The 13,588-nt window shown below is 52.9% G+C and overlaps 1 protein-coding gene across 1 annotated transcript in view; it reads left to right on the top strand.

The window, feature by feature from the left end:
- Positions 1 to 13,582, top strand: part of FLT4 (fms related receptor tyrosine kinase 4) — a 45,807-nt gene extending 32,225 nt beyond the window's left edge. Inside the window, exons 22-30 of the mRNA XM_004697178.2 lie at positions 41 to 135; positions 533 to 655; positions 1,546 to 1,657; positions 3,452 to 3,551; positions 4,038 to 4,143; positions 5,274 to 5,419; positions 5,748 to 5,868; positions 6,972 to 7,057; positions 11,792 to 13,582. Coding sequence (XP_004697235.2) covers positions 41 to 135; positions 533 to 655; positions 1,546 to 1,657; positions 3,452 to 3,551; positions 4,038 to 4,143; positions 5,274 to 5,419; positions 5,748 to 5,868; positions 6,972 to 7,057; positions 11,792 to 11,990 — 1,088 coding nt within the window. The 3' untranslated portion in view covers positions 11,991 to 13,582. The remainder of the gene's footprint in view (positions 1 to 40; positions 136 to 532; positions 656 to 1,545; positions 1,658 to 3,451; positions 3,552 to 4,037; positions 4,144 to 5,273; positions 5,420 to 5,747; positions 5,869 to 6,971; positions 7,058 to 11,791) is intronic.
- Positions 13,583 to 13,588: the final 6 nt, after the last annotated feature.

Here is a 13,588-nt window from a genome sequence, read left to right as displayed (position 1 = left end):
ACCTCCTGAGCCCACCTTACACTTTCCTGCCTGCCTGCAGCAGAAGACCTATGGCTGAGCCCACTGACCATGGAAGACCTTGTCTGCTACAGCTTCCAAGTGGCCCGGGGGATGGAGTTCCTGGCCTCCCGCAAGGTGAGCTGCCTCCTAGCAGGCCCTTCAGAGGGGAGACAGGAACACAGGCACCTGTGTGGAAAGACAGGCTCAACCCTAACTTCACCCTCATAAGGACCCTGTGGTCCAGCGGGGTCCACAGACCTAGAGTGTGGAAGTGGCTTTTCCAAGGTCTCCCAGCTAGTCAGTAGCATATGGATGTGGATCAGAATCTGCATGACTTCCCAGTTGCTCTGCCATGCGGACAATCCCATGAGCCATCTCTGTGGCCAGTCCTGGGGACACACAGACTCAGAGTTCATGTGTAAACTGCCAACCAAGAATAACTCAGAAGAGCAGGGTGCCTAGGCGCTCCAGGCATGGGTGTCACCGGGCTGATACTTGGATGACGCCTACCCCACACCTTCCATGCCCCTAGTGCATCCACAGGGATCTGGCTGCCAGGAACATTCTGCTGTCAGAGAGTGATGTAGTGAAGATCTGCGACTTTGGCCTTGCCCGGGACATCTACAAAGACCCCGACTATGTCCGCAAAGGCAGCGTGAGTGCAGGCCCCTGAGAGAGGGGAAGGTGGTGGTCATGGGTAGGTACAGAGGGCTTGTGGGGTTGGAGCCCAGGAGAGGGCTGATACGGGGTCTGCCAGGCTCCCAGGATCCAGTCATGGACATGCAAACGTAAACCCCACCAGATGGCCATTTTCCCCAGGGCAGGCCTGATGTTTGGGGGACAGTGTGTGCCTCTCTGGTAGCACTGAGCATGGAAGGTGCCTGAACGAGTGTCCAAGGCGGATCAGGTGCTTACTGCCAGGAGAGGGAAGGAGGTTGGGAGCAGGGAGAGAGAGGAGCAGGGTGAGCCCATCGTAGGCCATCACAGGTCACTGCCTCAGCTTCTGTCCTGTATGGAGCATGTGGCGGTGAGGGACCAGTGCCCAGTGGGCAGTTACAGAAGCTGCTCCTCCACCCCAACCCCGGAGCTTTGAGGAGAAGGGCATGGGGTGAAGAGAGGAGCCGGAGGTAGAGGCCATTGGGAGAGAGAGGTCGGGGAGAAGCGTAAGGAGGGAGAGGCCACTGGAAGGAGGAGGTCAGGAGTGACCCCAGGCTTCTAGTGAAGGGGCAGGACAAAGTGTGTTTGCAAGGTGGAGCTGCCAGAGGAAAAGAGCATTTGGGGCAGATGGTGAGGGCATGTGGGACCTGGTCCCATGGGAGCTGGTCAGGAGCAAGAGGAGGTGGTAGAAGCAGCCCCCACACCCCTCAGAGGAAGAGCAGGGTCAGGCAGACCCAGGAGAACTGCAGGGAAGAAACCTTCCAGGGAGACCTTCAGAGGGAAGTGGGGAAGGCAAGGCACAAGGCAGGGAAGGGCCCTCAGAACCCCAGAGGGGTCAGAGGGCTGGAGAAACCGGGTTCACCCCACGCATCACACTTCCCTCTGCAGGCCCGGCTGCCCCTGAAGTGGATGGCCCCCGAGAGTATCTTTGACAAAGTGTACACCACACAGAGTGACGTGTGGTCCTTCGGGGTACTGCTGTGGGAGATCTTCTCCCTGGGTGAGTGCTGCGGCTGGATCCACCACCCCACCACTGTGAGAGCTGGGGGTCGGGGGTGGTCTCAGCTCCCAGAGGACTTGGCCTCCAACAGGGCCCTGGCACCTCCTCTGGAAGGCTGTGTGCACAGCCACCGCCCCAGGATCTAGATGGGCATGCTCCAGGGACTCACCCTGGAGCTCCAGGGGGGCACCGTGCCCAGGTCTCCCCCTCAACTCTACTTCCCATGAACTCAGCCCCTTCCTGGTACTTTCGCTCTCCCCACCAGCCACCTAGAGTTGGGAAGAGGTTGAGAAGAGCCTGAGCACCCCAACTTCTGCAAGCTCACACTGGACCAGCCCACCCAAACCCCCAGCTAGTGGTGGGCAGGCAATGAACAAGGGAGACAGTGAAAATACCAGCATAGGCACCAGGGCTCAGTGTTATTATTGAAAACAGGGCACACAGGGGGGACCCCGGGTGGGGCAGTGATGAAGCCCTCACCTGGTAGGTCAGTGTGGTCCCAACCCTGTGGGAGAAAGAGGAGGCAATCCGCTCTGTAAAGATTCACAGCCTAGAAACCCCAGGGAGCAGTTCACCCCGGTCTGACAGGGTGGACCTTGAGTCTCCACGGCTTCATGGCAACGGTCTTTAATTTTCCTTTTAAAGAATACAGAAACAGCATATGTGCAAATGTGCTTGACACACTGGATGAATGTATGGATTGTGATAAGAGATGCAAGAGCCCCCAATAAAAGTATTTATGAAAAAAGAGTACAAGAAACAGAGGACATGTATAAGTCGCAGGGATCCGAGAAGGGGCCCTGGCAGTACAAACATTTGTTGGTAATGAGCTCGGGGCTGGCTGAAAGATGGAGATTGCAGGCCACCAAAGGGCACCTCTGAAAAAAAGGCCAGGTGATCTATTAAAAAAAAAAGGAAAAGCTACTGAAAACAGCTCCATTTTGTCACCCATTGGGTAGACTGGGGTCCGAATGGACTGCTCAGCCACTGGGTTGGAATGAAGGGTGGGCGGGTGAAGCAGGGGCCTTCCAGGGCAGCTAAGCCAGGAAAGAGCAGCCAGGCCCTGCCCCGGCTAGTGTGTTGAAGGTGCTCAGGGCCCAGCAGAGTAGGCGGGGACTTGGGAAAAGTGCTTCAGAGGCAGTGAGGCAGGAGGGGTGGGAGAGGCAGCCAGCCAGGCCCTGTGGCCAAGTGAGGACTTGGGACCTTTGTCTCAGGGAAGCCACTCTGGGGCTCTGAGTGAGCGACAAATGCCATCACTTTTAAAAGAGTCCTTCTGGCCGCTGAGTGAGGACTGGCCAGCGGGCAAGAGGAAACAGAATGACCAGCTAGGGCGACTCTCATGAGTTTGTATCACAGAGATGTGACCCCTGGGTCAGGATCCATGGGAGAAGTGGGTTTGGGATGAGGAGCTGACAGTGCTTAAGAGGGACTGGGTTGGGAGGCTAGGGATGGCCTCCCCCAAGAGGGGTTGTTGAGGCAGGCGAGGGGCTTGGTTCTTGCTGAACTAGCTGGCTCGTGTCCTCTGATGATCCTGGTAACCGTGTTTAAGCTAGTGTGCCTTGCCTGCCTACTGCGTTCCACACACTTGGCATAGAGACCATGCCCGTATGCATAGCAACCACAGCCAGTCAAGAGTCAGAGCTCAGGGAGGGAGGGGAAGGGAGGGGCGGGAACTGGTGTGGGCCCCCTGGGAGCAGTGGAAAGGGCACCCTACTATGGATGAGGGGTGGCAGTTGGCTGGCCTGTGGGGTGCCTACTTCTGACTCACGCCATCCTGGTCATTTCTGTTATCAGGAGCATCCCCGTACCCTGGGGTGCAGATCAATGAGGAGTTCTGCCAGCGGCTCAAAGATGGTACCCGGATGAGGGCCCCAGAGCTGGCCACTCCTGCCATGTGAGTGTCCCTCTCCAAGGGACCAGGAGAGGAGGTGGTTTGGGCAGGGGTGCTACATTCTATCACTCCAATCTCTCCACATTCTTCCATGCAATAACTCCCTACTCTTCCATGCAATAACTCTTTTCAGCACCTGCTTGAGAGGTGGGGGGAGGAGACAGCACTGACTATAAAGGCCAGCATGGACTAGCACTGGTCTGGCAGCTCCGCTAGGCACACGGACCACCATGTAACCATGACTGAGATGGGGGACACCGAGGGGGCCAGGCATAGCCAGTGATCAGAAAAGTGTGTCCACAGAAGGATACTGAGCTGAAAGGTGGGAGGGGCCTGAAGCAGGCTAAGGTAGCGCACTGTGTGTGTGTGTGTGTGTGTGTGTGTGTGTGTGTGTGTGTAGGGAGGGGGCGAACTGGGGGAGGAGTGGTGGAGACTGCTCAGACCACAGTCCTACATTCTGGCTTTACCCTACTCCCTCCTGCCCCCCAGACGTCGCATCATGCTAAGCTGCTGGTCAGGAGACCCCAAGGCCAGACCTGCATTCCCGGAACTGGTAGAGGTCCTGGGGGACTTGCTGCAGGGCGGGGGCCAACAGGTGAGTCCCTCCTTTTGTCCTGATCCTTTCCCCTGGGCCTCCCTGACCAGGGTCAGCCTTCCAGGGCCAGCTACCTGCACTCCTACCTCCATGGTGGCCACTCAAGATAGAGACTCAGGCATCTTCCTGCTGAAAACACACACCCAGACATACACACACACACCAGTGCCTCTCTAGCCATTGTGGGGAGGGTCAGAGCTGGCCCTTGTCCACAGGGAGCCCAGGCCTTTATAAACAGCATCATGGTGATGGCGTGGGCACTGCGTTTCTCGCGCCTCTGCCATGGTTCCTCACTGGGCCTGCAAAGCAGTTCCTCACCTGCTGAGCCCAGCCCCAAGGACCTCAACTCCCTCGTCTCCCACCTCACCTCAGGCCCACTTCGTCTCTGTAACTACCAAGCCCACAGACCTGTGTCGCCTGTGTCCGGACACACCTCTCTTTCCGTGCTCCTCAGAGGCGGGGCCCAGAGCCAGGTGGGGCCAGGGGTGGACACAGCAGGGGAGAAAGCAGTTGCCAGATTGTCCCCCAGCTTCCCCGGAGCTGAAGATAGGCACTCAGGGTCGGGTTCTGCCCTGAGACTCATTCATATCGACTTCTGGAGCTGCTGAAACAGCCAAGGGCCCTGGAGTGAGGACATGCTGACGGAGTCCTGGGCTGTCCCTCACCCCCCCACCCTCACTCCCCTTTAGGGTGCCTTCCTCATCTGAGAAATGGAGGGAGGGAGGTTGTAAGAATTTAGGAAGTTCGGCACACAGCAGACATTCCCACGTGGTGCCAACGGTTAATGCTAACCAAAATGTTAGAGGTTCACACCCCCATAGGTACCTCAGAAGAAAGGCCTGGTGGTCTTCTCCACAAAAATCAGCCATGAAAAACCCTGTGGAGCACAAGTCTGCGCCAACACACACGGGGCCCCACCGAGAGCAGAATCCACTGGTGTCTCTGGTAGCGTGCAGCAAGCCTTGTTAGCCCCCAAGTTCCCTGGTGCTCACACTGAGGCCACAGGTGTTCCAGGTCCCACCGCTGTGAGAGTCCAGTTCTCCAGGGAAGACAGTCAAGGGCTAGTGTGGGGCTGCCCGGGCATTGCTACATAGGGTGTCTGACCTCGATGCCTGTCCTGCCCCTGCCAGGAGGAGGAGGATTTCATGCCCCCTCGAGGTTCTCACAGCTCAGAGGAGGGCAGCTTCTTGCAGGCATCCACCACGGCCCTGCACGTGGCCTGTGCCGACTCTGAAGACAGCCCGTCCAGCCTGCAGCGCCACAGCCTGGCGGCCAGGTCAGCCGCCTTGCAGGGTCCTTGTAGAAGATCAGACTCCGGTTTCTCTAAGGCTCAGGGAGCCTGGGAGTACTCCTCTCCCCCACTCACACTTTCCAGGGCCATGGACTTGGGGGGGGCATGCTCACCCTCTGGAGGTGGGGCCTGGGGTGAGGCCCAGATCCTCATGCCCCAGCCTCAGGGTCCATCGTGGGAGCAGGGGTATGGGGGGGGGGGGCATGCAGAGAAGGAACATGGGCGAGAGCTTGGAGGGTGGGGGCTATTGGGGTGGGTTTCTCCAGCCCACCTTTTCTCCTTTTCAAAAGGTTTCTCCTTTTGCCCACCACAGATACTACAACTGTGTGTCCTTTCCCGGGTGCCTGGGCCGAGGAAGTCAGACCCAAGGGTCCTCCCGGATGAAAACGTTTGAAGAATTTCCCATGACCCCAACGACCTACAAAGCCTCTGCGGTGAGCAGAGCCCTGGTGTTACCTGGGAAGAGGGGCTGTGGGCTTTGGGACCTGGGCTCACTCTCTAGGGGGGCAGTCAGGAACGCTGATAGCAACCAGCTCAGACATGCTGGGCAGATGGGCAGAAAAGGGAGCCTGGTGTCCCCGGAAAATGTTGCGTGCAGGGGAGTGCACAAGACGCCTCTGTCCTTCAGCCTCCGCCTGCTGTGTGCTGCTGCTGTCACCCCCACCGTCTAGCCCACCCCCCACTCCCAGCCCCCGTGGAAGGCAGCTCCTCTTTCTCGGTGGCGGTCTGTGGAGCAGCCTGAGTCGTGGTCCCCATTCGGTGGAGGTCAGCGCCACCAAGCCACTTGGCCTAAAGAGTCGGGGCTGGCCCTGTAAAACCCAGGAGCTTCTCCTGGTGGTGACACCGGTATTATTGGATGCAAATGAACGAGTGTAGCTTGAAAGATGTAGCCCCTGAGGTTCTTCCGGGTGTTTCCAATTTGTAAAAGGACTCTGAGGCTCCCAAATGTAAATTCCCAGAGCGCGGGGCGATGGGTCTGGGGCCTGGTCAGTAAATGCTGGGTTCGGGGCAGTAGAGCAGTGGGGAATCTGACTGGCATCCCTGTCTCCAGGGCCAGGTGAAGATTGTAGAGAGTTCCAAGCTCTGAAAAGATTGCAGCCCCTCTTGCGTCATTCCAAATAAAACTCTTTCTGGGTAGCAGTGCCCCACTAAAGTCAAACTATTCTTCCATGGTGATTATTTTGTTAAACTGTGAGCCATCTGTCCCATCCTTTCAAATCTTTTTGCTTGGTGCTCCTGCTCTTAGCAGGTGCAGGGCCCATGTGACACCCCTCCCCACCCCCACCCCCACTTAGGGTGGCTTAACTTTCCTTAGCTTCCCCATGGAATCAAAGGTTCTCCCTCTGTGGAGTGGGGTACCTGACCCTTCTCCCTCAGGCTCTGCCCAGGTTCTCACTTAGTTCCAGCAGAGGGGATGTTTAACGCAGCGAGTGGTTCCACAAGTGACAACCCATGCATCCCTCCTGGCTGGGGGACAGCTGCCCCAAAGAAGGCCTTAGAGTGGGGCCACAGCCCTAGGCTTGCTCTCTCCGCACAGGATAACCAGACGGACAGTGGAATGGTGCTGGCCTCTGAGGAGCTTGAGCGGATAGAGAACAGACATAAACCAGAAGGCGGTTTCGGGTAAGGTACCTTAGTGTCCTAGGGTGGCTTGTCAGAACAGACCTGTGTTGTCTCACAGCTGGGCAGGCTAGGAACCCTGCTGGCAGTAGGGGCATGCTCTGTCTACTCTAGGGGAGATCCTTCCTCATCTCTGCAGCTTCTGCTTGCTCCAGATAGCTCTTCACTGGTCGTCTTTGCCCTGTGTCTGTGTCTCTTCATTCCTTTCATAAAGACCCAACTCAGATGGGATTAGGACTCGGCTTATCCAGTATGACTTCATGGTAACTGGTTATATCTGCAAAGACCTTGTTTCCTAACTTAAGCCTTATGCTTAAGTACCCAGTGTTAGGACTTCAACATATTTACTTGGGAGACACAATTCAATCTGCACCATAAGGCCTTCGACACTTCTTCCCCTACAAGAATGGGACGGCCCACTCCAGAGTGGTCTGAGCAGGAGCTGGTAACTCTGGGAACTGAAAGCAGGGCCTACTGATGACATAACATAACACGGCATCACATAACTCACTACCATCAAGTGGATGCCAACTCATAGGACACAGTAGACCTTCTCCAGTGGGTTTCCAAGTCTGTAACTCTTCCCTGGAGTAGAAAGCCTTCTCTTTCTCCCACAGGTGGTTTTGAACTGCTGACCTTGAGGATCGCAGCCCAATGCATAACCACTATGCCATCAGATTTCCTTAAGACCCAGTGAGGGAGGCCATTATTCTCTTACTCAAAACCTTTCTAGCTCCCTATTATCTTTTTGGTGTATTCAAGGCAAAACACTCCAAAGATTCAAGGTCTTTAGCAACCCAACCTCCTGAACACATCACAGTCCTCCACAATCATCATGACCCAGCAGCACAAGCAGAAGCCAGTCCCCAAAATCACCCTTTCAGGCTCCCACTCTCAAGCCTGCATTCAGCCGCCAGATGTTCTGATGCCACCTCTTTGTGAAACCACACATGACCTGCCATCCTCATTGTGTGCACACTTCCCCCAGCCAGGAAGAAGCCAGCCCATTCCCTGGCCCCAGCGCTCAGCCCCCAGTCGCCTTCAGAGCCAGGCTGATCATGTAGGCTGGCTCTGGCAGGTCCCACCATGGGATAAGAATAGGGCTCTGGAGCAGTACGCATGTCTGCCCATACTGAGAGTGACCCTCATAGAGGGTGAGTTCTCTTTGCCCAAGGAGAAGACATCCCAAAATGGAAAGGGTTTTTTTTAGAATTTAAACTATTTTTTTTAATTTAAACTTTTAAGGGTACAGATCAAAGAGTTAAGTAACTACCTAGGACATTCACTTTATGGATTTACTTACACACACCTGTTTAAATGAATTGCTCATTCCCACTTTAAGAAACAATTTCATTCCAATCATTCAACTGCACCTTGAACTCTCTTTGTCAAGAGCTACCTTTTGAATTATCCGACACGTTTTTCACTTTTACATAAGCCGCTTTTGAATCAATATTTGGTTTAGTCACAGAAAAATTTTCCTCAAAACCACAGGTATATTTGTTTGTGTAACATTAGGGTAGTTGCTATCATTTTTCAGATTTTTAAAACGTATTTATGACCAATACAGCTTAATCAGCTGGTTCCTTTTACACAGCCTACAAATGATGTGTTTGCAGCGCTGCAAACACTGGCAACTGTGAGATCATGCCCAGGAGTGATTTGTCCCGTGTCTCTGTCCTCTCCCCACTTTTTTTTTCTTTTATTGATTCCATCAGGTGACTTCTATTACCAAACTCTCTGCCATCGAGTTGATTCTGACTCATAGTCACCCTATAAGGCAGAATAGAACTGCCCCTGTGGGTTTCTAAGGCTATTGATCCTTCTAGAAGCAGGAAGCCTCATCATTCTCCCCCATAGGGGTTGCTGACCTACACGTAACGCCTATACCCCGAGGACTCCTTCTGACTCCTCTTAGTAACCTAGTTCAGGAAAATAAGCTGCATTGACAGAATATATTTGGGTTGATGGTTTTTTACCAGAAAAGATTTTATCATTCAAAAGAAAGGAAGTAAGTAAAAAGGACAACTAACTGCTTAAATTCAATCTTTACATAACCTCCTAAAAAGGACTCAGATCATCAAAGAGATCGAAGAAAGGCACTCATAGCCATGCCTACAGTGTAAGCAGAGACACTTCAGTATACGCACTAAGCACTCCAAACGAGCAGAGCCGAGCCCCAGCCCAAGGCAGAGCCTAAGCCCAAGCCCCAGCCTGATCCCGAGCCAGAGCCCAAGGCAGAGCAAGCATCCGGTGAGACTGTAGAAAGAGAAGAGTGAAGCAAAGCCCTGGGAACAAAAGGCACCTGAACTGGGGACATGATGGAGGAGATATCCGCTCCAAGGTGAAAGTCTGAGGTCCAATGGGTGTGTGTGTGTGGTGAAGACCATGCTTCAGAAAAGGCCATGCACAGGAAGAGAATGCTGGACCCCCAATGCTTGGAGATGAAAGAAAAGAAGAAATTGTTCTATGGGAAGCAAAATGAATCCATTTGTGGAAGAAACTGCATGTCACTCTAGAAGCAATAGAGGGTACTCTTCCCTACAGGCTGTATAGCAGGTGCGTTCTTATGGAATGTTATCCAACAAAGTCTGAAGATAGAGGGTTGTGTGGAGAGGTCTGCGAGACTAACCAGTCATCCTATGGGCATGTAAGTCTTCCTCCCCACTGGAAGTAAATGCCCCCTCACTTGCAGTGCTGCATTATTTGCCTCTTTTCATGGCCAGGCAGAATTCCAGAAACAATCCCCATAGTATAATGCTTTCTCCAAAGCTATCAGTGAAAGGAAGATCTATAAACTCTAGGTTGTGGAGCATGACAGTAGCCCATGAGGGAGTCCAGCCCACTCTAGTGATTAGTTGACCCCTGGGGATGGTACAGTATGGAATATGAAAGCAGATTTAGGAAAAAGGATACAATCAAGGGGATCTGAAGTGTACCAAAGCTGTGGGTCTAACACAACTCTCTTAGATGAAGAAGCTTAGGCACCACCCAAATTCCTATCCCTTTCCATAGAATACCCTGCTATTCCTGGTCCAGAAAATGCTCGCATGAATAATCAAAAGCAAAAAAGTTATTGTAAAAATAAAATCCATGTTATTAAAAAAATGCGAATAGGTCTCTTTAGTAAATGTAAACACTAAGAAGAACAAAAAGGGGTCCGGCCCAAGTTGCTGACCATGAAGTTGTGCGCTGAGCGCGTCAGAGCCAGGCCGGGCTGACCAGGATGATCACGATGTGAAGCTGGCCATCTTCGCCAACATGCCGGGCGTGTCGCCCGTCTTGCTTGTCGTTCCCTCTCACTACGTGGCTGTCAACAGTCCTGAGGAGCAGGAATGAGAGTGGCTTCCTCAGTCCCAGGGCTCCAGGCCATCGTCCGAGGCGAGATGGAGGGTGTGCGGGTGTTTTAAAAAGAAGAACAAAGGGAATCCAACACTCCAAGATGGCTTAAATATGTAACTAATGCGGCAGCTGCACTAGAATCAGAAATTCAAAAATTCAGACTAGAAGTGGACAAACAATATGAAGATATAAAATGAGACCTGATTAAATTCAGGAAAGAGATGGCAAGAAAAGATCAATCTGTTCAAGGATGAATACCGGGATGCCAAAGGAAAATAGGTATGACCAGACTTCCAGTTAGGGACACAGAGAACAGACATGAAAAGGCTTATGAAAATGAAACAAATAAATAGTTGAGGAGCATCATAAAGAAAATGATCAACATTCTAAAAAATGAAAAAAAAATCCACCATATGTAAAACTGGAGTCCCTGGGGAAGGTATCCAAACAGTGGAATGTTATGAATATTTTATATGTATTAAGATAATGCTCCTATTTTTAAAAAATATGAATCTAATGTAATTTAAATCCCCCTCCAAACCTGGGAAAATAACTCCTAACAGCAAACTCTGAGATATATCCCAGTAGAGCTATTCAACTTCCAAGACAAGAACCCTGGAAATCCAAGCCAAACAGATAAAGTCACACATAGAGAGAGAGAGAGAAGTTGGCATCAGGTTTTTCAACAGCACTATACAAAGAATAATGATAAAATAACAATTTCAAAAACTTTAAAAAAAAAAAGTGAGAGCCAAAGGTGGACCATCATAGGTGGAGACAGGGAGGCAGGGATTTGACCCTGGGGCTTCCTTAGCCGTGGTGAAGTTTGTGTTTCCTCCTAAGAGTGCTGGAAGGCCATTGAAGGATCTGTCGATGAAAGAATGTCTCTGGAGATTAGACTGTGGGGAGGCAAGAGTGGAAGAAGAGAGGCCTGCTAGAAGGAAGGACGTTACAGAACGTGTGATGAGGACCGACTGCTCTAATACCAGGGCAAAGCACTATCGAGATACGGATGGATACATGTTGGAATTCGAATGGACGGATTCTGGATGGGTGCCTATGTCGGGTAAGGACATGGGAGGAAATTAAGAGGACATCTGCCTGTTCAGTTTGAGCACCTGAAAGGCTCAAGCAACGGGGATGGGCAAGACGAGGAACAATGTAGACTTGAGAGAGTCCTGTAGCCCTGTGCCCAGACTTGGGACAAAGAAGTATTTCTGAGTATTTGCTAAACTTAATCAGACTCACTGGCTTTTCTATGTCAAGTCTGTTTGCTTTTCCTTCTGTCTTTGAGTTTGTTCCAGGGTGTCTTTAATTATTCCAAACAGACCCTCACTCAGGTGCAACCCAACCTCTCCTCTTGCCTCTCTAAAGCCTTCTTCCTTGTCTTGGCAGCTGTAAAGGACCTGACCTGAAAGTGGAGATGATCAGGGTACACCCAGATCCCGAAGGGATGCGGCGGCGGCCCAATCAGGAGGCACAAGGAGGCCAGGTGTTTTACAACAGCGAGTACGGAAAGCTGACAGAGCCGCATGAGGAGGGGGACTGTGCCCCATCGGCCTGCGAGCCCTTCTTCACAGACACCAGCTACTAAAGCCGCACTGGGCAAGGCCCCCACTTCTAGCTGATCCTGGAGTCCAACAGGTGGGGGGGCCGTGCCTAGCAGGGTGAGCAGAAGACTGGGGCCCAGGTGGGAACTCATCTCCTCAGGCTGCGGAGGAGCTTCCTCTACCCTCTCTACGGCCTTCTTAAGCAGGAAGAGCAAAGCTGCCAGCTCAAGGGCTCCCCTAAATTCCACCACCAAGCCTAGAGCCACCTTCGGGCCTCTCCTCTCTCTGAATCAGATTCCATATAGATCAGTGTCTGCATGTGCCAATCTGGCACTCCCATGGAGAATGGCTCCTTGATTACCTCCTCCCATCACTGTGGGTAGATGGCATGGTCCCATTTCCTAATGAGGAATCAATGGATCTGAGGATCACTTGGCGATCAAGGTAGAGCTACACTTGAGCCAGGCCTCCTGTCCTGCCCAAAATTCTCCCTTCCCATGGGAAGTGGCTTCCCCCCCCACCAACTGCCTCTCAGAGGCTGAAGAGTGGGTGTTATTCTTCCCATCAAAGCAATGAATGAAGAATTTGGGGGTTCCCCTCTTGAAACTGACCAGAACAGCTCACCAGCTCAGGGTGGCCGTCTCGACAGTGCTGACCTGAAGAAAGACCGGAAAACAACATGCCTTTCACCTTGAGTATTGACAACGGTTCGACCAAAACCAATTATTTTCACTAGATCTTCGGAGACGATTTTAGCTGCCGTGAAGAAATTACTTTCAAACCTTCAGTCGGAATGTAGCCCAAGGAAGACCTTTCTGAATCTAGAAGATTCTTGACTGTGACTGTAGGTCAAATGCCATCTTAGCACATGCTGCAGCCACCATCGCTCCTGAGCAGTCACCAGACCCACTGACTGGCCCCGCAGCTAAAGAACCAGCTAATGGGCGCATGCTGGCTTGACGGGGCAGTCCCTGCTTCTTCTCGCTGGTCCCGGATCTGTCATCTGAGGGTCCTTCCAAGCCCAAGTTCCACCCCGTAGGGTTTGGGGAGTGGCACACGGGAACTACCTTGTGTTGCCCTGTGCCACCCAGCAACCAGTGGAGGTTCTTGTGGCCTGGGGTAGCCCTGTCTTCTGTTATCCCCTTGTCTGTGGCCAAGGTGCCCAATTCCTGGCAGAGGTGCCCTGGCAGGTCAAGTCACTGATCCTATAGGGGAACGATCGAGAGGTGTCCTGGAGGCCAGCGCCATTCTTCACAGGCCCCCTCTCTGGACTCACACGGCCCCATCCCTCCCTTGGCCAGAAGAAAGGCTCTCTTCCCGGTCAGGAGCCCTCTGAAGGCTGTCCCCACCCAAACAAGGCGCTTGCAGGTCAGGCGGCTGTGAGCCGAGCTGGGCTTGTTCGGCATCCCCTCCCTCCAGAGTGTAGTGTTACTTCATGTATCTGGAATGCATTTATGACTGTAATCCTCGTGACCCACCTCCTTCCCACCCTTGGTCTCCTTTCCCCTTCCTCTTGCCTCTGCTTGTCATCTGACCCGTGAGACCTAGGACCCCGGTGTACCTAATGGAAATCCAGAGCCATTTCCTTTCGGAATAGCCACATGTGTGATGGGGCTCAGGGGCCCCTGAGGCCCCTCCCCAC

The sequence above is a fragment of the Echinops telfairi genome, unplaced genomic scaffold (genome assembly GCF_000313985.2).
Source record: "Echinops telfairi isolate 266 unplaced genomic scaffold, ASM31398v2 ScPeMD7_7469;HRSCAF=8507_0, whole genome shotgun sequence".
Classification (NCBI taxonomy): domain Eukaryota; kingdom Metazoa; phylum Chordata; class Mammalia; order Afrosoricida; family Tenrecidae; genus Echinops; species Echinops telfairi.
This window is presented reverse-complemented; position numbering and strand designations above follow the sequence as displayed.